Source organism: Anabrus simplex, chromosome 7 (genome assembly GCF_040414725.1).
Source record: "Anabrus simplex isolate iqAnaSimp1 chromosome 7, ASM4041472v1, whole genome shotgun sequence".
Classification (NCBI taxonomy): Eukaryota; Metazoa; Arthropoda; class Insecta; order Orthoptera; family Tettigoniidae; genus Anabrus; species Anabrus simplex.
Window position 1 is genome coordinate 236596689 of NC_090271.1, and position 27320 is coordinate 236624008.

Genomic DNA, 27320 nt, shown 5'->3' on the forward strand with positions numbered 1-27320 from the left:
TGATGGGGAATCTGCCTCCTCAGCGACAGCCCTATATGCATCTCAATGGTGACTAATCTCCTAACTATTTTTATGGATTTTTAGGGACACTGAGATGCCAAAATTTGTCCCGCAAGAGATTTTTTGCATTCCAGTACAGTAAATATACCGACATGAAGTTGACGTAGTTGAGCATCTTCAAATACCACTGGACTGAGCCAAGATTGAACCTGTCAAGTTGGGCTCAGAAAGCCAGCACTCTAGCATCCAAGCTACTAGCCCAGCCGAACAACTACTTAATACAGAGCTCATATACACAACAATATACAAGCGACGGTCACATACACATTCTGGTACAATTCTCAGAAGCAAATAACCACTGGGAGGTTTTCTATGGTCTGGGGAGTGAAAGTCAGACAGCGGCAAAATGATTTTGAAGTTACCTTGTAAAACAAGAGCACTGTATCATCCTGTTCTTAGTTAGTTTCCCCCACCTGAGTGTTTATTATTAATGTCAATTCTGTTGCTTTCCTTCACCTACCACAGTCTGAGCAAGATCCAAATGATGCTTTCTTGTTTTACAGTGATGGTCGTTACTATGAAATAGTGAAGGCCAACTTTGAACGTGCGGACCGAACGACTGTGGTCCGAACAACTACCAACTGCCGAGTGTCCAACTACTACCTGCTTACGAATTACAAAGATCTAATCTTCAATTGAGCAGTCACGGCACAGGACATCAACAACATCGTTCAGAAGATGTTTTATTAGCAAAAGCAAATTCAAATGAAAGTGACTTAATTTGTTATTGTCTAAGTTTATTATTATGCAAATTTATTAAAGTTAATGATAATTAACAAAAGATCTATGTTTAACTAGATAGTACTCAACAGGAAGGAAATGTACGCTTTATCATTAATTTTAGTAATATATTGACTTCTAAAGGAAAAAGGTCTACATCCTCGAGATTTTATCTTAAAAGGGAAATTCAATGAATAAAATTTTCAAAACCTCCATTTTGAGAATTTATGTAACACCTACATACACATATGGTCCATAATATGAGTACTGTGCAGTCCTAATACTAAGTATGTGCTTTATCTTTATCATTACACCAATGAATTATTCCTGTATGGATGGAATCATATTGTGCACCTAATATTAGGATATGACAGGGTTTTTTTTGTACATTGGAGCACTTTAATCACTCACATACATTAAAGTCTAATAGTATTAAATAGTCAGCTTTACAGCTTCTTCCTCTGCTCCTGAAACTTCTTCATCCTGTAGGACCTGGCTGGCCTTTGGTGTACTTCCTTCATTCAAATGTTATGAGTTTGAATCATAGGTGTTTATTCCTTAGAATCCTCTTCTCTTCTCTGCCTTCAATTTGGGGCACTGATAAATTTAATTCTTCTAAGTCATTAATGAACCAAGTGTTCTTTGTTTTATTTTTCTAGAAGTAACTAAATAACTGCTTCACCAGTCGGGTTTCTGGCAGTCTGAATATATGACAAAAAAAGGCAATTCTCCTTTTCCGCATTGTAAACCCTGACTTTGGTCAGAAATATTTTGATCGTAATGATCAGACAATCAGCCAATCATGACCATTCAGAAACGGTGAGGTGTCACGTAGAAGATCAAGGCGAGTCGGAGCGCCTGGAAGCCCAAAGGACATGACAGTTTATTGTAACTAAGCATTCTTCTCTCTGGATGTTTCCTTAGTGATCCAGAAGTTCCTGGTCAAGTTAGGCAGAACCTCTTCACTGTAGTACTATGGCAACTCACTAGAGTGATTCAAGCAAGCACTGACTGTAGCCACCGGTCCTGAACCTGAACCACAGCGATGTGGCTTATCATTGCAAGAACTCCACATATGCAGACTGGAATTCAAACCATAGCCACCTTGGTGGAAATGCCACTTGGCTATCATGCCCCCACAATTAGCAACCAATGAAATAACAGGAAAATGTTGATAGTTCATGATGACCATTATTTTAAGGTGAAAATCAGGTGCATTGGAAGCCCTTAGTCAGGTAAATCTTCCTTAATCAATGATACTGTATCTTCACTAGTACGATGGAAATTTGTACTTTCGTTCTCTGGTTTAAATACATTTTTTCAAACAATAAATTAATACCTGTGATTAGTTGCTATTTTTGATGTTTTAAATTAATAAAATACTGCAACAATATTAAAAATACCCAGCAACCCATCTGATGGATGGTCAATGATACCATCATCCAATAAAATTCTGTGGGAACAGGTGGGAAGTTCAGGAGTTCTGGCAGATATCATCAATGAACAGAAGAGAACATTCTTCCTCCAAGTGAGGAGAGAAACACAAAGGCTCCTGCCACTGAAAATCAGATATACATGACTGAAATCCTGGAAATCACAGAAGACTATACATACAACAGTGCACAAAGAGTGCACCAAGGAGAAAATCCTTGGCAAGAAAAATGAACTACTCACCAACAATGATGATTTCAATGGTGGATAGAATATTTTCTCACTAAATGCCATGACCATAAGAACTCCAGATTACATTTCTGATGTAAGGAGGTGGATAAGAATAGCAGTTGCAATCTCAGACCCTTTGCTCTGTCATTTATTTGTATTGCACCAAGAAGAGCCTTGGCTCAGGTGCCTATATTGAAATGAAATAAATAAATAAAATAAAACCTTGGGGCTGCACAAATAATTAATCTGCCCATTCTTTTCATAAAGAAAAATGACAATGTTATGAACTTCTACTCAGCCATTTATTTTTAATTACTGTGGGTGGAGTAGGCCTATGCTACATGTTACTCTTTCTGACCAGAAACTCAAGCATGCTTCTGTGGCACAAGATTATTAATATTGAAGGAAATGTCTTTTGAATATATCACTTACAAAACTGAGAGGAAATGAGTGCTGTAGTGATAAGAACTCCAAAAAAAAGTGTTTTAATTTCTTTCTAGATATTGTTTTATGTTTCCTCATGTTGAGATTTTTGTTTAATAAAACCTACAAAATGGTAGTCTAATCATATTACTGCTCAATTACAATTTTCTGAAAGCATATCTCAACATGAGAAAACATATGACAATATATAGAGACACAAAAATATAATAATTATCTATACATCTGAGGACAACACAAATTTGCTGACAATACATAGAGGCACAAAAATATAAAAATTATCTATACATCTGAGGACAATGCACATTCACTGACAATATATATCATCATCATCATCATCCTAAACCATCTCCAGTTTCCCGGCCTCAATATATAGAGGCACAAAAATATAAAAATTATCTATACATCTGAGGACAAGGCAAATTCATTGACAATATATAGAGGCACAAAAATATACAAATTATCTATAAATCTGAGGACAATGCAAATTCACTGACTTTCTATCACTACACTATCTTTTCCTCAGAACTGAATATAGCCTACCAAGTAAGCAGGCGATCGAGCAATGTGAGAGCTACGACAAAGTGACATGCCATCTAGAGCATGGTCCATGGTTAGGAGAGGATGGTCAGGAGTTGAAGGCATACTGAACTACAGAATTTCTTCATTTCTATTCGAATACTCTTGATCCGACACAGAGTTACCAGTTTCAGCATCAGCCTGTGGCGTCGAATCTTCCTGACACAAATGGAGTAGGAGTTGCTTCCATAACTCATAGGACAGAAATAATTGGTCAGTGAACTGAAGACATTACAATGCTTGGCCAACATTATTCTGGAGTAGTATTGTCAGTCCTGTCCAGCATTTATTCATATTCGATAGTTGGCTGCAATTTACTTGAGCTACAAGCAAGTGTCCAGTTTAAGTTTTGAGGTTCAATAGGCCCCTCTGTAGTCTAGCAGCGGCACAAGCAAAGCCTGCAATACTCTTTTATAATTTGAGGTCTGATTGTAAGCCTATGGCTGTTAAATTTCATTGTTATTTGTGAACATTGTGAGACAGTGCCAAACATTGCGTGTGCCGTGCTGACACTCGGAAGATTACGCATTACTTCTTTTAAGTAACTCACATTCCACTCCGTTTAAATTGAACAGTGCCTATCCCCGTCATTTTTATATCGCCTCTTCAACTGATATTGTGTGGACTTGACCTTTAACTTCTTTCTTAATTATGCATTGTTTTTCGAGTTATAATCGGCTGATGATGACCCAGACTGGGGTCGAAACCGGTACCATTTCCATTTTTAATTAAATAAGAATGTAATCTCTACATCTCTTATTCAGATAGAGACTAGTAAGTTCATTAATGTTGAGATCTAAAGGCTAATGAAAGAAGGTGTCATTGAGCATAGCACATCCCCCTAGTAAGTGCAGGTTCATGTGTATAGTAGTTAACTACCCTCAATAAATTCTTTTGGATGCCTATTCTCTGCCAAAGAATCAATGTGATGGTTACAGGGGTGGCCAGCCATGAGGTATTACGTGCAATCAATTTACTGATTCCTGAACAGGATTGCCCATGCTTTTTTTAAACTTGCAGAAAGCTGTACAGCCTTACTTGGATTCCTTTTGGCATTATGAATAATGTGGCAGCATTCCAGAGGGTAATTGATGAGATTGATCTAGCTGAAGATGTAAAGGACATGTATGCTTTCAGTTTGTGGGAGGACTCAATATGAGCGTGATGCGAACTTTTACAATAGAGTTTGACTCTCAACTCCAAGAAGAGCAAGTTTTCTCTAAGGTCTGTCAGCCTTATGCTATAAGTGGGAAGACCATACATTATGATCTTGGTTTCTTTAACCCTTAATCGGGCACGTAGCGGTCTAAATGACCGACCTCTAAAAGTTTTGGACAAGGAATCAGTCTGAAGGTCAGCTATGCCCTCCGTCCTCCAGACTATCTCCCAAAAGGGATAGGGTAGCCCTTCCTCAGTCGCCCTGTAGACAGGGAGGTAGATGGTCGAGTCAATCTGTGGTCTTTTACACCGGTGCGCCCGTTAGTGCAACTTGTGTCTCAGTCATTGTGACCAGTACGCGCCCGGCTGTGTTTTACTAGAGTCGTTTAGTTTTGTGTGCATATACATCTCAATATGGATCCTGCTGAAGAGGAAAGGATCCGATTATTGATAGAGAGTGTTGAAGAAAGTGAAAGAATAACTGCATTTGTGAAAGACAGAGACCAAGCAATAGGATGCCTATTGGAAGAAGTTGATGAGGCAGCAGAAGATACTTCCAGACAACCACAAACTGATGATGAAGGTGAAACTGACAATCTTGAGGTTAGTGACCATGATACAGGTAGTGAGCTACCTGGTGATGACGGATGCGATGCTGGTGTTTCTGAACTGAATTTGACAGGCAAGGGCAGTGAGACAGAATGGCGTGCACACCCAATATTCGCAAGGACTGGTCGTGGACCAGGTAATAATATTGTAACACGCCTTCCAGGCCCTAAAGGTTTAGCCAGGAATGTTAAAACTCCAATTGAAACCTGGGAGCTTTTTTTTCCAGACAATATTGTACAAAAGATTGTCGACTATACCAATATTTGGTTTAAAAAATTACAATAATTCTTTAGTGTGTTCACATAAAGAAAATAGTGCAAAATTGAACTTGAATATGAACTCAAATATACGTAAAATAATGTATAATTCTCCCACATACACATTTTTCACAATGGTGGTTTTTATGCTGTAAAATTAGACGTTTTTATAATTTGAAATACAAATATTTCTGAAAAACGGTGTTTTAATTTATGATTACTCATGCCAGAAATATTACAGTGACAATGGATGAAGGGGAGGATAAATATATATCTAGTTCAAATAGCTTCCATTTTACAAACTAGAAAAAATAAATAGAACTGAAAGTTATTTTTCAAAGCTTTCAAAATTTATTTGTAAATCAACTCAATTTTCAACAAGTTTTTATTTTTCTAATGCAGTCATTGAGTATGTAAAAATGTTTTAAATATTATCTAAATAAAAGTAAACTTACTTGCAACAGTATTAAACTTCAAAATTTTTATTAGATTCCAAGGCCGTACAATAAATCATGAAAATAATCGCTGTGGTCTAAAAGACTGCGTGCGCCTGAAAGTGTTCGTCAGAAGGGCGCGCCCGATTGAGGGTTAAATCACTTTGAGAGTTCCCTACTCACACTGGTTCTTGTCTTCTTAAAAAATCTATGGGTATGTTCTCTCATCATTCTAATTTTATACCCAACTTCTCAGCAAACATTCAACCTTTGAGTCAGTCTTCACTTCCTCTGTCAGCTGAGGCTCATAAGGCTTTTGAGGATCTCAACTCAAGTGCTGGAAATGCTACTCTTGGTAGTGCAGACAGTGATGCACCTTTCACGGTCCAAATAAATGCACCAGATTCTAACATCACTGCTATGCTCTCCCAAACAAACCATCCTGAGCTTTTTAAAAACCAAGAATACTCTTAGCCATCAGAATAGGCTTAGTAAAAGACTGTAAATTTTGTAGAGATACCCATGAGTTTGGTAAATCCTTGTTTACATTTTCTGATGAGAAACTTTGGCATGCTTCTCTGATACCAGATTATCTATATTGAAAGAGGTGTCTTTTGAACGTGCCATCGCTTGTTTTCATTTTCCATACTGTTTTTGTGATTATGATAAATGATAAACATATTACGGGCTATAAATTAGTATGGCACCTGCCAGCCCATATGCTACTCATAAGCCATCACTGCTGCATTAGGGGAATAGCGCCAGAACAGTTGGAATTGCTGTAGGAAAGACTGTATAGATGAAAAATATGTTCTGGAAGGATGAAGAAATGCCCAGCAAATGAAATCAAATACCTAAATGCTAAAGGGCAGTAAGAAAAACAGTACTATTGAGGAATCTGATCGCTTAGAACTGAGTATGTGGGAAAATAAATTTGTTCTGAGTGATTTCCGACAAAAGAGTAGCGTTACAAAAATGTTGCAAAGTTTGGGCTGGAAGAACTGGGAGAAAGAAAACGAGCTGCTCGACAAAGTAGCAATAAGTAAACTCTTTCAAGATTAAAAATATTGTGTCCATGTATTCAATACAAATATATATATTATAATATATAGTCTATAATATAATATTATAGACACAATATTTTTAATCTTGAAAGAGTTTACTTATTGTATCTTCAGTACGGAACAAAATGAGATTAGTTACTCGTAAAGTAGCAATAGCCACCTGGCCATGTAGCTCATGGTCTCAGCTAGTCTATGATAAGCTTCCATACTGCATACAGCGTGATTGCTTCTTGTACAACAGTAATTGATTGATAGTGCATTATTTGGCTTCTGAATTAAGTGTTGAACACCATAGACTTTTAAAAAGAATACACAGCAAACTTTGAAGATTCATGGACCTGATTTGCAGAGAGTAAACTGGAATGTCATCACATGCTACAATGTTTATCTACAGGCTGAGGAAGTGTACTTACTCTAATGAGGTAAGTTTCATTGTTTTTCAATCTGATTATCCATAAATTTTCTGTAAGCATACGGGTATGATGCGTTGGTGACCCTGCTCTCATTTATAGACACATGACGTGGGGAACTCGCCCTTATGCCACACTTCCCACATCAAGACTGAAGATTAGTCCATCGTCCTGATGAAGCTCAGAAGCAGAAATTACCATGTTCTGAGCTGAGATAGAAACTGGGATTGATGAGGAGAGATGAAGATGAAGAGTTGTTCTTTCGTGTTTTCATGCTCGCCATTGTCTCCTCTTTCTGTTGTGTCTTTCCCACGCTGACCTGTACAGTATATGACTTTATTGTTATACAGGATGGTCGGAAACAATGTGAACTGGGTATATGACCTTTAGAAGGTTAGTCATACTGATAAATAATTTGAAAAACATAATTTGATGTCTCGCGTCCTTGTCATTTTATCAGCTGCTGAAGTTAACCAATCGGATCATTTCGTGGGCAAACTCAAATGGGTTTTGTGAGACGGTGTTGCTAAATCTGCTGCTGGCTTAAGACCGGTTTGAGAGCCATGCACGGAAATCAGCAGCAAACACAAACACTGTGGGTTTCGGGCGGTGTCATCGTAGCGTACTTCCTATGGCGTGATCATCACCTGGGAGGTCCGTGTTCAAATACTTATCCTGACGAAGTTCCTTTTCCGATTGGTGGTCTTAAGCCACGTAAGGTTTAGCAACACCGCCTCGCAAAGCAAAGCCCATTTGAGTTCACCCGTGAAGCGATCTGACAGGCTAACTTCAGCAGCTGATATAAAATGGCAATGGCGTGAGATATCAAATTATTTCTTTCAAATTACTTAAGAGTAGGGATCGGAAGTTGAGGAAAAATAGTTTTTTCTTGAGTGACCGAAGACGAAGTCCAACATAATGTATGTTCATTCTGGGTCACTGTAGGACAGAAAATGGTGGATTTTATTCAACCTTCTTTTGCCTTTTCCTGGCGTTTTTTGGCTTATAGGTCCTTTTTAGCATTTCTTAAGGTTGTAATGGCATTTTTTAACTTCATCTTCTTTTGACAACATTTGTACTGCCCATTCTTAATTCGAATCATCACCTCTAAAACATTCTTTTCTGCAGTGAGAGAAAAAATGAAATGAAAAGAAAAAATGAAACTGATGTTTAAAAATAACAGCAGTATCAAATTATGTACAAGATTACTGAAATAATGAAAGGAGAAAATTTTTATGTGAGTGTTTTTAAAGAGGAAGATCTCACTTGCTTCAAGTATGAACCCTTAACATCTTGATGTTTTGCAATGTGCTGTCTGAAAAACAGATGATCCTTTACACCTACGAACCTGGAGATGACTATTGTGATATACTGCAAAGCCAACTGAGGTAAGCTTTCCGAATTCCAATTTTTGTAACCCTAGTGTGGTTAAGCCAAATATGATTCCAGTTATATTCATTTCAATTTCTTTCTCCAGGATATCCATTATGGGTTCACTGAATTCATTCTAGGTGGAAAAAAGGAAAATATTTCATTCAAAATTCTGCAAGTACTTTTTTTAACAAACATGGGATTCCTTTTTAAAATTATGTCAATCTAAAAGTATATACTGTCTGAAGGATGTATTTCACTTACATATTTTTGCACTGTACGTTACATACCACCAGAAATTTTCATGTTTTCCTTCATTAAATATGTAATTGAAACTAAATTACTGATGAATTTTTGTTGCATTTTTAGTTTTTATTGCAAGTTTTTAGGTTTTTTTTTTTTTTTTGGATATGTTTAGGTCTTTCTTTTTAAGGCAGTTGATAGGTCTCCAACTTCCGAGCCCTACTCATGATTATGAACAACGCTCTAACACTAATATACCTGATTCACATTGTTTCTGACCACTCTGTAGAAGTAGTGAAGTGATTCTAATTCCATAGCATAAGTATTTTTCATGGTTATTCAAGATCTTTTCAATGTTAAAAAGCTTACATCTACTGCACTCAAATATAACCTTCAACTGAGCAAAGTGCAATTACTTATCCTTCATTATAAAATTAGATAATGTCCTTTCTGAATGAATACAAGCAACTTCATTCAGTCCCAAAACCAGCCTGAAACATCTTGAGTTATGTATTATGATTATGATTATTATTATTATTAGTAGTAGTAGTAGTAGTAGTATGATTTATGATTATTATGATTTATTAGACTGTTAGTGATGAAATCATTTAGTGATATTATCATTTACATCATATTGTACCGGTTATGACCTGTACATGCATATTTTTTGAGAGATAATTGTATTTAATCATCACACGTATTACTCCGTGCAAGCCTGGTTTGTTTACATTCAGCGGGACGAGCGAGCAAGCTGAGAACAGCTGTATGTGTGACGTAGCTGCAGGGGCTAGTTAGATCACCCGCCCGTCATGCCACGTGCCGCTGGCCTGAAGTCGTATGTTCTAGATTCAAGCGTCACACCTTCCCGAACATTCGATGGGAAAAAAATTGAAAACTCCTATAATAATTATGGTAGCGACTTGAGCAACACGTCATTTTAAATGGAATTACATAAATGTCGCAATGCTTGAATTTCAAGAAAATCCGTAGAGGGATTCAGGAGATAACCAGCTTCACGGCATATGTGACGTAGATGTCCCCAAACCAAATATAAGGAGGGCTCAATATAGCCTGGTATCTCAGTCTCAGTCAGTCAGTCAGAGTCGAGTAGTAAGCGTGGCTCTACTCACTGCCATAATTGTCGGAGGCTATCTTCGTGTGGTTTTAGTCTCACTGAGGCTCTGAATTTCCTCGAAGTCGTTATAAATGGGACTTGTAATATTTACGAGTGTTGAGGAACGAATTCTTCTAAGTCTTTATAAATGGGACTTGTAATATTTACGAGTGTTGAGGAACTCTGAATTCTTCTAAGTCTTTATAAATGGGACTTGTCATATTTACCAGTGATGGACTCTAAATTTTCTCCAGTGATTTTTCAAAGACTTGTAATATTTACCAGTGGTGGACTCTAAAATTTCACCAGTGACTTTTCAAAGACTTGTGATATTTACGAGTGATAAACTATAACATTATTCAAAATTTTCATGAGCACAGACTTGTGATTTTTAAGAGACTTGTAATATTTACCAGTGATGGACTTTAAATTTTCGCCAGTGATTTTTCAAAGACTTGTAATATCTACCAGTGATGGACTGTAACTTTTCACTAGTGATTATTCAAAGACTTGTAATATTCACGAGTGATGAACTCTAAATTTATTCGAAGTTTCCATGAGCATAGACTTGTGATTTTGCCAGTCATTACTTAAAGACTTGTAACTTTTGCCATTGATAAACTATAACATTATTGAAAGTCTTCATTAACATGGACTTGTCATTTCTATGAGTGTTAAAGAGTGAATTCTTGAAAGTCTTGACTAGTGATTTTACTAGTGGTGAGAAAACTAATTATCCAAGGTTTCCATGAACTTTGACTTATAATTCTGCGAGTGACGAAGAACACATTTTCGGAGTTTTGTGGGCATTGATCCTATTAACCTCATTGTACTTGGGTAATGTGATTACCTGCAACATCGTCAGGAACCAGCGGAGAGAAATCTGTCTGGAACTGAGGAAAAATACAGGTTTCACAAATGTATTGCAAAAACGGACCCCAGCTGATGGTACGCATTTCTTATAAGCACATAACTATACTCTGAATTCCCATAGGGAACCTGAGGTACTTTTTCCGAATGAGTAATGCACTAGCCATGCATCTTGATAGGTGTGTTATTTACCAACTGATGAGTCCAACTTACCACACTGGGGTGAAATGCTGGTAAATAGGAATGAGTTAGCTAGAAAATTTATAATGTGCAATAAGCGGTTTGTTCTGAGTCATCAGTGGAGAGATGATGTCGAATGACATAGTAAACAAATAGGCATGAATGTAGTTTTTTAAAGAAGGAATAATCATAAGAGCCCTGGCATTCAAGAGGACAAACTGGGGCAAATATTTGTTTATAGGAGAGGAATTAGTGATTGAAATAATTTACCACCGGAGTTGTTTGATAAATTTCCAACTTAGAAATAATCTAAGAAAAGACTAGATAACCAATTGATAGGCAATCTGGAACCTGGGTGAAAATCCTCATGCAGATCATGGTGATTATTGACTGATTGAATAAGCACAGGTATAAAGAGAGAGTACTAAATAACATTTTATTGTCACTGATTTTCTTCTCAAATAACAAATTATTACAAAGAAGGTAGAATACAATGAAATACAGCAAGGAATGTCTCCCATTCCTGTAAGATACAATTCCTCACATTTAGAATATATTTTATTCACTACTCTTTGCATTGTGCTTACAATCACCTTCACAGACAAAGATAAGTAATTTGTTTCACAGGCACAATCACTGGTATCGGAACAATTCTTTGCTAGAATAATGTCCGCTGGTCACTATAAAACTGTTAACCTTAATACAATCAAAATAATAATAATAATAACTAAATAAGAAGCTCGTGGAAGTAAAACAAACATGTGCAAGTACAAACTAACTCAACTATACAACCTGCAGATTACATTACAATATTTAACAACAGACAATAGAGCTCTTTTCTCAACATTCCACTGAGAATTTATGAGAGATTTATTGTCCAGTTTTCTCAATCATAATAATAAGCTAGGAAGTTTGTACCAAAACTTAATGTCAAAGATTTATCAGTCAGGTCAGGTAGCTCCCACGTGCTCAAGCTAGAAGGTACTTGGTTCATGTAAACCTCTCACAGGCCTCACCACAGAGTGAACAACACTTATATCATTGGTTCAGATTTCTAAGCCCACAGTGCCACATCTATAATATTTGGGACCTCCAGCCGAAATGAATAAATTGCGTGCATTATTAAATGTTCTTAGAGTTATTCAATGTGGCAAGAAATTATCATCACTGACTGAGAGGGGCGCTGTTGCCACTGTTACAACTGATTTAGATTTAACTGCTTTGATGAACTGATGATAGTCTGTTTCCCATGGAGGGATATAGATTCGTTATCATCTTCACTGGGAACATGAACGTCGATTTTAGAAAACTCTAAAAACTTGGATATTTTTAATTTCTGAATCCTGCAATAAAATTTGAACTGCTTTCCTTGCTTCACTCATGTTGTCGCACACACAGATACATTCTAACTTACAAAAAATATTACATGCAATGCAATCACATGATGGATCTGTGGCATTTGTAATACAAACACTTATTATGGAACCTGTGACTTGAGGACAACTCGCAGGTTATCGTACGAGTAGTGATGCACTTGCTGCAGTCCATAGGCAGAGCACCCTGCTGAACTTTGTAATGGCACAAACTTTCTAGTTCTAAAGTAACAATAATAATTTTTTTTAAAGGAATTTATGCAGAGTATTTACAAAACCTATCGTGCACTATAGCTGAATGAAAATAGAGCTATGTCATCTGTTTTGATATGCAACTCACTGAAATATTCTGTAACTCACAATTCAGATCTTAAGACTTCCGAGTCTTCAGCTTGCCTGAGAACCAGCCAGTGTTGTCAACTCTTTGCTGAAAGCTAAATTTAACACATTTCACAGTTTGTCTTCAGCTAAAATTGCATAGAATGTTGACAGATTTTTTAGAATCCATCAAAAAAACTTCATGAAATAATTTCTATAGCACACATTCTGTAGTTTATGGTCTATCTGTTGTCACAAATCTTAATAAACTACTCAATTGGTGCCATAAATAATACTGCCTTAGCAAGATCACTCCTGCCCTGATGAATCATAATAGGCCTGTCTTCCACCAGAGTCCCTGTGAGGATTGCTAAAAAATTTGCCATTGCACAAGGTGACACACAATCGAAAATAACCGATTAGGTATTATGTGTGTGTGTACAAGTTGTTATTTCTTGATGCCAGAGTAAAATGTGATTTCTACTTAAAACTCAGTCTCATGTATGGCCATGACTACACACGACTAGTATGTCTGGATATTATGAGTGTCGGTCATGCTGGGCCAGTGAGGAAAACAATGGCAAACTACCTCACTCTTTATCATATCTTGTATGCAGCAAGAGTTTTTGAGGCTTCCTGATAACCACAGTGCTATTTGAGCATCCATCCAGCCTCTATGCTGTTAACAGATCATTGCAATCTCGAGGGAATATCATCCTTTGAAAGAGTAGCTGACAACTAGTCCGAGTCCAATACATAGCAGAAAAAAAAATTGATAGAAACATACCTGACAGCCACTGGTCTCGTGTCTCAACAAGGCTGTCATGACTAACAATTTCTAAGAGAATTTTTGTGATTGTGTGGTAGGATGATTCTCTGCTCCATAAACATATAAGTGCATTAGAGGACTCTAATTAGGAAAGGAAAATAATAATAATAATGATAATAATAATAATGAATGACTGAGAATGACTGAAAGTGGAATGAAGAATGGGGTAAAGGTAGGTTGTGGAAAAAATGCGATGATGTTGGACTGCCTTGCCTTCGCAGACGATGTCGTTCTTATTATAGACAACCGTCAAACAGCCAAGAAACAAGTTGAAGAACTACAAAATGTTGCAGTCAAAACAGGGTTAAGAATCTCTTTCGTAAAAACAGCACTCATGGATTCTATAAAAAAAAGGTGACACGGACAGACTTGTTACACTGTATGGGGATATCCAGCGTGTGCAAAAATTTAAATACCTGGGAGAAATATTCACTCCCAATGGAGATGAAAAGGAGGGATTAAAGGAGAGGGTGAGATGGATGGAGTTGGCATTCAGACTATGTCATGACACCTATAAGTCCAAGTCCCTCTAAATTCAGGCCAAGTTAAAACATTACTGCACAGTGGTTAGAACAGAGTGCCTTTATGGATCAAAAACCTTTATGAGGATGGCTGACCCAGTCCTTGAAAAAAGAGAAAGAAGATTCTTATGAAAAATCTTAGGCCCAAGAAAGTTGACGAGTGACCCAAACACATTTCGGTTAAGATCGAATTTGGAGCTCTACAAGACAGTAGAAAGAATCACGACTGTGATGAGGAAAAGGAGACTGATGTTTTATGGCCATATCAAAAGAATGAACCCTGAGAGATTGGCCAACAGGATACTTCTTCTGCAGGAAAAGTGGAAAAAACAACTGGGATGGCTTACACAGGCGCACAATGACTTGGCAGAAATAGGTATCAAGGAGGAGGATATAAAAGAAAGGACATCATTTAGGAAGAAGGTTGCGGGAATGAGGGATGTGTCTGAAGAGCAACATGCGAAGCTACGGAACATTTTGGTGGAAGAACGAGCAAGAAGAAGTCAAAGACTCAAGAATCTTTGGTGAGAGTGTAAAGAGAAGGGTATCAGTCTGCGTGATTGAAGGAAAATTGTGTAAACGTGGCCCACAGGTGGCCATATTGATAAATATATAATAATAATAATAATAATAATAATAATAATAATAATAATAATAATAATAATAATAATAATAATAATAATAATAATAATAATAATACTGGTGTGTGGCCTCCGAAGCAGGTGTTCCAAGTTGATGCTCATGGGCGGCCTGTGCCTCTATGAGGATAGAGCCCTTCCAATGATGAAATCTAATGTTGAAGATGGCACAATAAATCCCTGACCTAGCCCAGTTAGCCATCGAGTTGAACAGAAGGAAATTAAAACAAATTATTACTGCTATAACATCAGATAAGTTGATGGTTATATTTTAATAACACATCCAGATATTAAGTTTCATGTAGATGCTTTTAAGATTTTTAGATTCAGATTTTTAGTGAAATCACTACACCTAGATATGAACGTAAAAATCGTGCAAAAATCATTTTACAAATTGACAACACTGCAAACAAGCTTTAATATAAGGATTTTAAAAACAAATATAGCCTATTCTTCTTTCTACAAATGATAATGCTAAAGAAAGAAACAATGATCATTTAAAAGAAAGTCAAAACCCAATTATTTATTGTATTTTGGAAAGAAATAGTTGATTTCTAATACACAGCTTTCACAGTCCCTGAAGACCTGTTACCTACACTACATATCAGTACAAGATGCTGTAGCTCTATGTGCAACTAAGCTATACAATAATAACCAGCCTTCCTTGTGTATTTACAACTACACATTTCACAGAACACTTCCTTATTGTTGTCATTACAACAAACTATTGTTCTTGTCATCCAAGATATTTGAAACTAATTGATCCACTTTCTGTCTTTTCAAATGCAATGTGATATGATGAGATGCTCTCCAATATCTCCACTATTATATTTCTGAATTCTTTCATGTAATGGTGGAAATAACAATGAGTAGACAGCTGAAGAGTATTTTTCCTTTTAGGATCTCCTTATCTTCCTGCTGTGAGGAAACAGAGGATGCAATTTTTTTTTTGCAAGTTGCTTTACGTCGCACCGACACAGATAGGTCTTATGGTGATGATGGGACAGGAAAGGGCTAGGAATGGGAAGGAAGCGGTTGTGACTTTAATTAAGGTACAGCCCCAGCATTTGCCCGGTGTGAAAAAGGGAAACCACGTAAAACAATCTTCAGGGCTGCGAACAGTGGGGTTCGAACCTAGTATCTCCCGAATACTGGATACTGGCCACACTTAAGCGACTGCAGCTATCGAGCTCGGTAAATAGAGGATGAATACGAATTCTGTAATGTTTCATCTTCCTACATAAAATATTTATTTCGAGAAGAGTAGCTTACGATAAGAATGATTCGATTTAGACTGCTATAAGATATCTGAGATCAGTAGAGCCAGGCTGTACTGAACGGGTCTGAATTAATCCTTTCTTCTGTATTTATGCAACTTTGAATAGTGATAAACGTGAAATCCGTTGATTGTTGCTAACAATCTTAGGAGACGTTAAAATGAGTGAAGGAGGTAACTTCTTATAATGTCAGGATTTGAAAACCTTGCCCTTATAAAAGAAAATAATAAAATTTGTGGAGAAAGTTTGCCCTACCACATACAGATATGTCAAGAGGAGACAAGAGTTATAGAAGAATATGTCAACAAATGTCATGAATTTATGAGAAAGAAGCAGCTACAACCACACTCTTTTCCTATTTATATGAAAGATTCTTTGGTTTTTGACAACATGAGTATTGCTGATTTATGCAGGAGCTGCTCTGAAATTAGACTCAAACTTACTTTCCACATCAAATGATAAATCTAGGGTTTCCAGATTTCTCAACTGTAAAACCAACACATACACTGGCGGCGAGGGATACGTCGAAAGATATGAGAAGTTTTATGGGTATGGAGCTCAATATCCTAATGATTAAAAGTAGCTGAACTGCAATTTCTTGCCCTTAGATTCTCAAAGATTGCAAAGAAAATGTTCTGATAGGGTCTGGCAAGATACAACAACAGGTGTTATTCCTGAAAAGATCCAATGATTCACTGAACCCCCTGCTACTAAGAAGCTGCTTATTTTCCCAATTCTTAACTTCCTAAGGGCAGAATCAAGGAGAATATTTCTGGCTGTCCGGCTGTTGTTTGGGTAAGTGAGCTCTAGCCAGTTCAGTTGTGGGTTTATTCTGCCCAGCGAACCAGCCCTAGGTGGGATACAAGTGGTAAGAGGTACAGAGAAAACATGGCATTTTTTTTAAATGCAGAAGTTGCCACAGAAAGTTGTCACTCAGGTTGGAATGGTTTGTTGCTGCTCCACTATCTGATACAGTAGTACAGTATATACTTCCCATCTCTGTCACTCTCACAGAATCATCCTCTCCAAAACCACTCTGGAAACAGCAGAACAAAAGCATTTGAAAGAAGGTGCAAGGTAGTTACAAGGTGCATGTTTCTGAACATGTTTTATGCATGTTTGTAACAGTAAGTCCAAAATATGTGATTTATATTGGTGCAAAACAGTTTTAGTGTTCTAAAGGAAACTAACTTTTCAAAGCTTCCATCAGAAAAAACAACAACTTGAAATCAAGGCTTTGGGACATCTGTTTCCACATCTCAACATTTCTGAGAATCGATCTTGTTAAGGTAAATCGTTTTATAAAGTATTCAAGCCTCCAATTTGTTTTCATTAGAAATATTCAACAATAATACCACTTACTTCCACATTTTTGGCTTAGGTGAGTGTTTATTTTATCCTTATCATATTATTTAATATTTATTTTATTGTGGAATGAGTTAATATCAAAGAGAAAATATACTATATTGTATGCGAACCTCCATTACCAAATTTCACTTCTGATGGAGCTCCACATACAGCATTCATCTCTGTGGTTTCTTCTCTATGGACCAAGCATGTGTCTAGGCCTATTTGGAGAACAGGGAATTCTGGTTCGTATACCAATGGTGATCATATTTTTAACCTCTGTTGGGTGATGAAGAAGAGTTCATTCAGTTTGCCCTGATTTTACTCCACTGTGTAATGACAACAACTCTACACGATTTTCAGAAAGAATTGTTTAATTCATTTCTGGTTCATGTGCATAACCACAATTGTATTTGAAACAATGCGGTGATTGCCATTCACATATCACATTAGCTTGAGTTGCGTGTTGGAACCTTCACGATGCTCTAGTTGCTTGCCGTTGTCAGTACCATGAGTAGAACGGGGGCTGGTGGTGATGAGCTCGTGGCTGAGCAGTGGACACGAAGCCAGCCGAAGAAGCGTGATGCCCGAAGGAGCTCACTCCTGGGGACAGGGAGTGAGGAACACTGCTGTGGTTCACGGGCGGCGAGCCCATGTTGCGTACGGGCTGGGGCTGTGCAGAACCAGGCGGTAGGGTGGCCCAGCTGGTGGCGTGTGGGCTAGCGCTCAGTGTCGCCATGTCTGAACTCACCGGCGTCACACCGTCTGTTCGGCCGCTGCTCTCTCCTGAAACAATACCGACAGAAGAAATTATACAAATATTTTCTTTCAGCTGCTCTATTAATACTGATATAGGCACGCATGTTTTCATATTCATGATAACCACCATAAATTATGTTGTAAGTCATGTCATGTTGGTTAGGAAGTAGAGCAATTTAAAGCAAAATTCAGCACAGTGTGGAAGTTACCTGGTCCGACGAGCGCCAAGCTGGTCGGCGACACCTGGTGGTGAGTGGCAGTTGGTGCTGGATAGTTAGCAGTCATGTTGGGTGATACAGCCTGTCCGAGTTGGTGTGGGGTTGCGCCGGAAGGACCACTCATGCAAGACATCTGAAAAGTGTTGTAAACAAAATAATACAGCAAGAGGTACGAGAAGTGGGATAAAGGAACTTGACATCAAATCATAAGTAAAAGCGGTGAGCTTCAGTGCCTATCCTAAATAAATAGAACAACTACTCCTACCCAAAATATAATTAACTACATGACTTTGAGCTCTTTTGTTGATTTCTAAATAGTTCTGTCCCTTTCTTTTACCAAAACACTTCACACTCTCCTAAGCTTGTTTACTCTATACATCAGTGATATTTCTTATTAGTTCAGCAACTGTAGCTACCATTTAGATGCAGGTGATCTCAAATCTATTCCTGCCCCAAAATAATTGATATTGAGTTTGGAATTTATTGGATGATTTCTATTTTAAACCTTATGAGTTCTTATATTAGTGAGGACTGTTTCTTACTAAACCCTAAAAAAGCACAAGCTATCATAATAGGGCAACAAAGGCAACTATATACTCTAAACAAGAGATCCTTGTCTTCACTTTTGCTTTGGGGTGTACTTAAACATACCATTTCAAAAAATCTGGAAATGATCTTGGGATTATCATAAGTGACACACTAGATTGGAGTGAGCACATAACAAGCATCTGTAGGAAAATTCACTCATCACTTCACCCTCTCAAAACTCGCCAATACTTCCTTTTCTTTTATGTCGCACTGATACAGGTAGATCTTATGGTGAAGATAGGATAGGAAAGGTCTAAGAGTGGGAAGAAAGCGTCCGTAAAGCGTTCGTGGCTTTAATTAAGGTACGGCCCCAGCATTTGCCTGGTGTGAAAATGGGAAACCACGGAAAACCATCTTTAGGGTTGCCGACAATGGGTTTTCGAACCCACTATCTCCTGGATGCAAGCTCCTAACCACACAGCTCACTCGCCTGGTGCCAATACTTCTTCCACAGAGCATGAAAATTAAACTTATCCAGACCCTCATATTCCCCATACAATACCGGTACTTAATTATTGTGGTGTTGTAATGACTGGTGCCAACATGGAACTAACACTGAAACTACAGAAGACAATGAACTTACGTATTAGGTACCGGTATATATTTTTAAATACATTTTCAACACATGTCTTCCCTATTCTGAAATACTCTCCTCGTTAAAAGTTGATGACAAACTATGATATTTCCACATTGCAACTCTCGTATTTCGTCTGTTGAATTAATCAAAACTCCAGTATCTGTCCCCAAAGTTTAATTTAACTTACTCTCCCCCGATGAACATAATACACGATCGGCTTCTACACTTGCAATACCTGTGCATCGTTCATCAACACATAACAAGTGTCTGGTGCAAATTTCCTTCAAGTTACTGTTAGGAATTGCACCTCTTTATCCTCTTTTAAGCGGTCTTGCCAAGATTATCTATTTAATATATAACCAGCTTGTGTGAATGCTAGTATGAATGATCGTGGTACGGTAGCGTACCGTAAGGATTTTCGATTTTCGATTATTTACTTATATTTTCTGAGGAAATAAGACGGAGAAAAGAGAGCCATCTATAAGCCAAAATAACATATTTAAAACAATCCTACAGAATTTCTAGCGTTAAAGTTGTTGGACTGTTAATCGGCACCAGAGGAACAATGCCAACATTTTGTGTTAAACATTTGCGAAAACCTCCTAGATGCACTGTATCAATATTAGTGATCATTGGGTCACTACAAATCATTCCTTGTCATCTGTACAACCAACTTCAACAACCGTATCATTGAAATTGTTGATATGGTATAGGACCCTACCTTGCCATGTTCGGCAACCCATAAACTGGGAAGTCAAAAAAATTACGAAATCATTATTATATGGTTGTTCAAGAGGAGGCCATGAGCTCTAAATTAAAGGCATATTACAAGAGTTTACTAAAAAGTTTTGGCAAATCCGTCCGTTCGTTCTACTGGACCGATTTGCTTCATTTTTGCTTTATTCTCTCCGAAATTACCTGCCGGCGAATCACGCGACATTGATTAAGTTCAGCCCACTTCGAGTAATCATAAAATCAAATTAAATGATCACTCCAATAATTGCAGGCAAAGGCTTACCCTAACCCGCAATACATAGCAGGTTGCTAAGCGATATGATATGATATATGATTTTCATCCTTAATAACGTCATTGCATGCAGCCATATTTGATTACAACCTGTGAAGCCAAAGAGTATACACTTCCTCTGATCACGGAAGAATACTATTCACTGCTGAATACTCTTTGATTCTCTAACCATTCCCAGCTTCCAAATATATTCAACAGATGGCAGAGCGTTCCTAATAACTTACATACTGCAAAGAGATAAAAGTCTGCGTACAAACCTAACAGGGCCCCATCATGACATACACCTTAGACGTTATCTGCGAACACCTGTCGAAGGATAACGTAGCTACACTAGAAAGAATGAATGCCATAGATTTTAAAAACGTTCTCTGCCTGGCATAAAAAAATAATCTAAAACTTCTTCGCGAGTAACCTATGAGCTCACAAGACAATCGTTCTATATAGAAGAAGTGCGATTAAAAATACCATCGCCTTCTACGACATAATACCAAGCTTTACATCAAGAACTGCAGGATAAAAAGCGGCTGTATGGATAGATTTTTACTAAACAAACGACATTATGACGTAGGAATGGATGAATTCTGACTACGAATTGCGGCATACCATAACGCGCTTCTTACTAAATGTTCATAAAACCATTGAAAATGGCAGGCAAAACAACATGACTACGACAGGAATTTCAAGAAGCGGTATCTGATCTATTTAAAACGAATGCTGCGAAGCAGCACGGGTCCTCTCGTAAATAAATAAATAAATAAATAAATAAATAAATAAATAAATAAATAAATAAATAAATAAATAAATAAAGTTTAAGGTACGGTATGTCTTCACTTGTACTAGTTCAGCGTATCTGTATCACGAAGGCGATCTTGATGGGCCTGTAAAAACAGCATTTTGTGAAGTGCGTGTATGCTTCAGTGATCGCTGTCAGTCTCCTACGGTTACGTCAAGAGAGAAAATGACGTGTTACAGACACGGACAGTTTCTCGATCATCACTGTGGCGTGGTGCGCCTGCGCTTCACATCGACTTTGTTTAGTTTTCTTTCAGCTTTTACATGGAAAACAGACTGAGGGGGGATCAAATCAAAAGAAAATATGCAAGAATCAATTAGTTGTTACCAACAGAAGACGGTGTTGCGGGACTCAAAATATTCTCATCATTTTTTATTTATTTTAGTGATGTGCCTTCCAGTCAAGGAAGTTAACAGCAGCCAACTGGAGTTGGAGTGATATTATCACTTCACTCGTGTGATACAAGACTGCTTTATGGGAAACTAAAAGTGATACGCACATAGGCTACATGATACGGATACAAACAGAAAACAAGCAAGGCTTCAAATCGTGTACAGATGCGGGATACAGTGATCTGATACAGGTGCTGACGCACCCTTAGATTTTCATTTCCGTCTAAATCGACCGTCTAACATACATATGCATTACATAATGTTATGCCTTTTAGCGTTCGGTTTATACATTCCTGTGAATGAACCACGAGTCTCCACAATTCTCTGTCTCCAGTTACCTCTGTGGATTCGTTTAGTTCTACGCCTCTATGTCATTAAATCATTAAACACTGAATCTAACTATAATCGCATTGGTCTCCCACTACTTCTCTTACCCTCCATATTAAAATCTATTTTCTCCCAGGTAACCTGGTTTTCTCACATGACTCCAACACCGAAGCCGGTTTATGCGTAGGGCCCACAGCTTCATCCACCGAGTTTATTCCTAACTTAGCCTTCATATCCTCATCCCCAGTGCCCTCTTGCCATTGTTATCAACTTCTCTCAACAATCATTCTCACTACTTTCATATCCAACTTATGAATCACTCCCGTACAGCAAAGTCGATCTGAAGGCAGAGCGATATGAAGACAATTTCGTTCGATTACCACTGATCGCAACTGCTGCACCTTGATTCAGTTTCACTCACTGCAGCACCATCTTGGGAGAATACACATCCGAAAGACTTGAAATGATCTAGGCCTATCTGTTCCAGTTTCTAGGAAATTAATGTATGGGAAGGCGTAGACTATTGTGTAATTGTAGCCTACATTTTCATAGCAAATTTTCAGAAATTATTCTGCATGGAAGTGAAAACAGGCTATATAGTGAGAGATACTTACCTGTGATGGCAGTGCGGTGGAGTATGAGGGAGCTCCGCTCATGGAGGGCAGCATGGCAGCAGTCGCCTGGTGATGGTGGGTGGAGTAGAGTGCTGCCGAGTGGTGATCGGACACTGCTGCAATACAAGAGAATACATCATCATGATACTTCGCTCAGAATGCAAAACAATTTGCGAATCAGCTTATACCCAACTTAGCAATCACAAGGGCTCAGTAGCTCGGGCTATAGACCGCTAGCCTTTTGAGCCCAACTTGACAGTTTCGATTCTGGCTCAACTCCGTAATACTTGAAGGTGTTCAAATACATCAGCATCGTGTCAGTAGATTTACTGGCACGACAGAGAACTTCTGCGGGACTAAATTCCGGCACCTCCGCGTCTCCGAAAACCATTACAATGTAGTTAGTGGGAGGTAAAACCAATAACATGACCTCTTTCCTGATAATGTGACAACAAACAATACGTTTTTGTTGCCCGTGTTGCTTGGCGCAAGAGTTGTATTGTGAAAATGGAATCAGTTGTGTATGAACAGAAATGTTCGTGCTTTTGATGATGATGATGATGATGATGATGATGATGTTTGTTGTTTAAAGGGGCCTAACAGCCAGGTCATCGGCCCCTATTCCGTGCTGTTACAAGGAACGTTATCAGCTTATCACCAGTGATTATCGTACAAAATTCAAGACATGTTAGTTGCTAGTATATTAATTCTAATTCATAACAGAACACTTGAGCATGCTCCTTTGCGCCAGTCTGAAAGTGAACAGAGGAAGGTCAGGTCTATACCGCGCTGGACTGATGCATCCTGTTTCACTGAAGGGAAGAAAGCTGCTTGTCCACACTCCTGAACACCTCAATCTTTCAAAAATGCCTACATAAGATCCTATACTCACCAGCACCCAGCTGACACTACTACTGGACGTTGCCTTCTTTCATCCAATGAAAGTTGGCTGACCGGAAGTTAGGTACAGAAGAAGACACGTGGACATACGTTGTTGTTGTTGTTGTTGTTGTTGTTGTTGTTGTTGTTGTTGTTGTATGGTGCCATAGTTTTATTATTGTGAGATTCGAAGCAGTTGCTATTCTTGCTAACCAACCGTTCCCTGCCCCGCACTCTTGAAACATCTCTTGAAATCATGGAACGAAATGTAAAGGAAAATTTGGTGCACAATTTTGTTTCAAGAAACTGAATTGCTCCCCCATTTCTTAAAATCGTCCATACTCGTGATTATTTATGTTTTAAACTACTTGTCTCCACCTTTCATTTGTGGTAGATTTACAGTAGGAATGGTGGAAATTAATCCACTTTGTCGCTCTTTCAAATTATATGCCAAGTATCAAAGAATTATTGTAAAAGTCAACTGCACATCACAATGTGTTCCTTATACTCAAGTGTCCATTGCATAAGTTTGACAGTGTTTGGATAAGACTGCAGAATGCAATTTCTCCAACCAGTTGACTTATATTAAGAAGTGGACCAAATTAGATCCACTTTACAGTAAATGATAATAATAATAATAATAATAATAATAATAATAATAATAATAATAATAATAATAATGAGAATCATACGGAAAATCTTCGGCCTAGTTGGAGAGAATATGAAAAGGAAATCTCATGAGCTATGGAATTTTGGAACAATCTCAGAAACTTTCAGGAAAAGGCGATTGATATTGCACTGTCATATTCTCAGTATGAGCGATTATTGCTGAAAGTCAAGAACTATTGGCTAATTGAAATTGAAAGAGACCTACAGGAAGTAAACATCGGTAGAGAAACTGTGCAGGAGACAGATCTAGATTCAGAACTCATCGACAATCATAAACAACACCGGGACATAAGAACACAACAAACACTTCAGCGAAAAGATGAAGAGATTTAGGGAGAAAAACAAAGCAAACATAACAACCTGGCCGAGTAAAGGTGTGCTCGGTTCACCCGGAAGGACCTGGGTTCGATTTCCCGTCGGGAAGGCAGAAAATTTAAGAAACGAGATTTCCAATTCCGAAGGTGCACGTGGCCTAGAGGTTCACTCAGCCTACACTAAAAATGAGTACCAGGTAAAATCCTGGGGACAAAGACGGCCGGGTATAGAGCTAACTATCTCTCCAAGGGCCTTCATGGCCTGTACGGAGATGCCATGCTTTATCCGGTAATGGAAGGTATATGATATATTTTTTTATTTCCATGTGCTTTTACTGTTCGAGAAATGATAACGGATGTACATAATTGCGATTAATATCGTATTCACCAAATTTCAAATATCTCCGGCTGGTGTCCAAAAAGTAAGAAATTATCTTTTATATCTGATGCATTTTTTACCTCACGAGTCATAATAATGGAGATATGAGTTTTATTGTAAATCTGTCAACGACGATCAACACTGACATTGACGGTCTCTTCTGCTGCTACTCATCTCTGTACAAAAACTAACCCATCAACAGCTTCTTCACTATAGCAGACCGGGCTGGAAGGAGGTGTACCAGTCGTAGCCACAAAGGCCAGTGACAGTTATTGCTCTTTTTTATTAGTGAAGAATGTGGACGCTCTCATGGCTCATATAAAATGCAATTTCTCCAACCAGTTGACGCGAATGTGAAATATGGCGCCTGGGTCAAGGAAAGAGCTCATGCCGCAACATAAATTGGCTTCAGCAATCTTATTCGGTAGCTACGCCTTACGGCGGCGGAGTTGATTGTTTCCTTGTTTATTGTCTCAATCGAAGGAAGACAAATTGGAACTAACTTATATTTTGGTATACTCTGAGCAAAACGTGTTTATGTTCTACCATAGGAAAATTAAATGTGTGACAATATCTTAACTGCCCTCTGAGGACAAAAACCTCGAACTCCAAGGCAGAAAATAGGCTATAATCAGTATGGGTTTGAACTTGTAGGCCCTACTGATGAAATTATATATATAATGCGTTTTGCCCTCTAAGGAGCACGTAGAATCATTATTTAGCACTGGACTTCTTGTTCTTATCTTCCCAAAACTTCCTCATCCTTTCACTATGGGCTTGTCTTCTCTCTTGTGTTCAAGCATTTTTGAATTTCAAGTTCCTGGCTCTTGGGTTCTTGGATGTGAACTAATCTGAATTGATTTTCTGTCTGAATGTGGTCCATGTGGTTGCCATTGGGTCAATATTCATTTCTGCAAGGTCGCTTTGAGTGCCTACCAACCAGCGTAAACTGGTTTGTCGGGTTCCATTAATGATGAAAGAAGATTGTTTTGGTCAGTCGAGAGTCGTCCATTCGTTTTATGTATCCGAAAAATTTCATATTCCTCTTCCGAACATTTGAGGAGAATCGCTCAGTCATGGAATACAGTTCTTCTGAGCTTTTACGCATCCAGATACCGTCTTGAATCTTGGGTCCAAATATCTTCATGAGTATCTGCTGTTCTATTTTCTCTATGTCCTTGATGTTGATGGATAAGGATGACGTCTCAATTGCGTAGAGTGCTTCTGGGAGAACAACTATATGGTAGTGGCGGAGTGTGGCTTTGGTGGAAAGCGATTTCTTATTGCACATATTCCAAGTGATTGTGTAGGCTTTACGTAATTTTTCTGCACGTGTTATGTTTCCGATAATTTCACCTAAGTACTTGAAGTGCTTAATTTATGTGATGTTGCCATATATGGTTGCAAGTGATGTCAGGCAGTGGTTCTTGGAGTCCTTGTATTGTTTTTTCTCGTAAGAGATTTGGAGGCCACTTTTGATGGGGATTTCATGAAGTTTCTCGATGGCATATCTAGCTTCCTCAGGAGCGGGCAGTTATTGCTAGGTCGTCAACAAAGGCAAAGCACTTTATGGTGATTCTCTTTTGTTCTCATACTTATTCCAAGAACTTCCTTCACCCAGGTTTGGATAATCTTATCCAGTATCAGATTAAACAAGAGTGGGGACAACCCATCACCCTGTCTTACAAACAAATTTACGCACTTGGAATGCCACGAGTTCCACTGGGGCAGTAGATGTGCTCCGTCACGACGATCGTTCGCCTTAACTTCGAGACGCTCCCGATAAACATTTTGATGATCGACACTGATTTTGGATATTTTGGATATTTTGGATTTCTATCCTGTTGAGTACGTATTATATATTTTGAGGCCGTTTGAAGAGGTGTAAGACAAGGCTGTTGTTTATCACAGATACTGTTCAACTTCCGTCTCGAGCATATAATCAATGAAAGTTTTGATGGAAAAGGTGGAGTTTGCGTTGGTGGTCGGAGAGTAGTGTGTATAAGATTTGCAGATGATACGGTTGTGATGGCAGAAAGCGCACGAGAAATGATACAAATGTTGGATGAACTCAACACGAAACTAGAATAATATGGATGGATGAGAATTAATAATAAGATGAAAAGTATGATAACTGGAGGAAGAGATAGAGAATTTCGTATTAATATAGGGGGGTGAATGAATAGAGCAAGTCAATAACTTTAAATATTTGGGAAGTATGATCAGGTAAGATATGTACTGCACAACATAAATTAAGAAACGAATTGCCATGGAAAAAGAAGGCTTCAAGAGAAAATTGAAATTACTTT

The 27320-nt window shown here is 38.0% G+C and overlaps 2 protein-coding genes across 4 annotated transcripts in view; one reads left to right on the top strand and one right to left on the bottom strand.

Moving 5' to 3' along the window:
- Positions 1 to 995, top strand: part of FipoQ (F-box/LRR-repeat protein FipoQ) — a 201714-nt gene extending 200719 nt beyond the window's left edge. For all 3 annotated transcript variants that reach the window (XM_067151622.2, XM_067151625.2, XM_067151623.2), the window contains one exon: positions 564 to 995. In XM_067151622.2, the coding sequence (XP_067007723.1) occupies positions 564 to 699 (136 nt within the window). In that variant the 3' untranslated portion in view covers positions 700 to 995. The remainder of the gene's footprint in view (positions 1 to 563) is intronic.
- A 16982-nt stretch (positions 996 to 17977) lies between these two features.
- LOC136877792 (protein gooseberry-like) overlaps positions 17978 to 27320 on the bottom strand; it is a 187586-nt gene continuing 178243 nt past the window's right edge. The window contains exons 6-8 of the mRNA XM_067151998.2: positions 22771 to 22886; positions 18444 to 18585; positions 17978 to 18261 (exon numbers count right to left, since the gene is read on the bottom strand). Coding sequence (XP_067008099.1) covers positions 17978 to 18261; positions 18444 to 18585; positions 22771 to 22886 — 542 coding nt within the window. The remainder of the gene's footprint in view (positions 18262 to 18443; positions 18586 to 22770; positions 22887 to 27320) is intronic.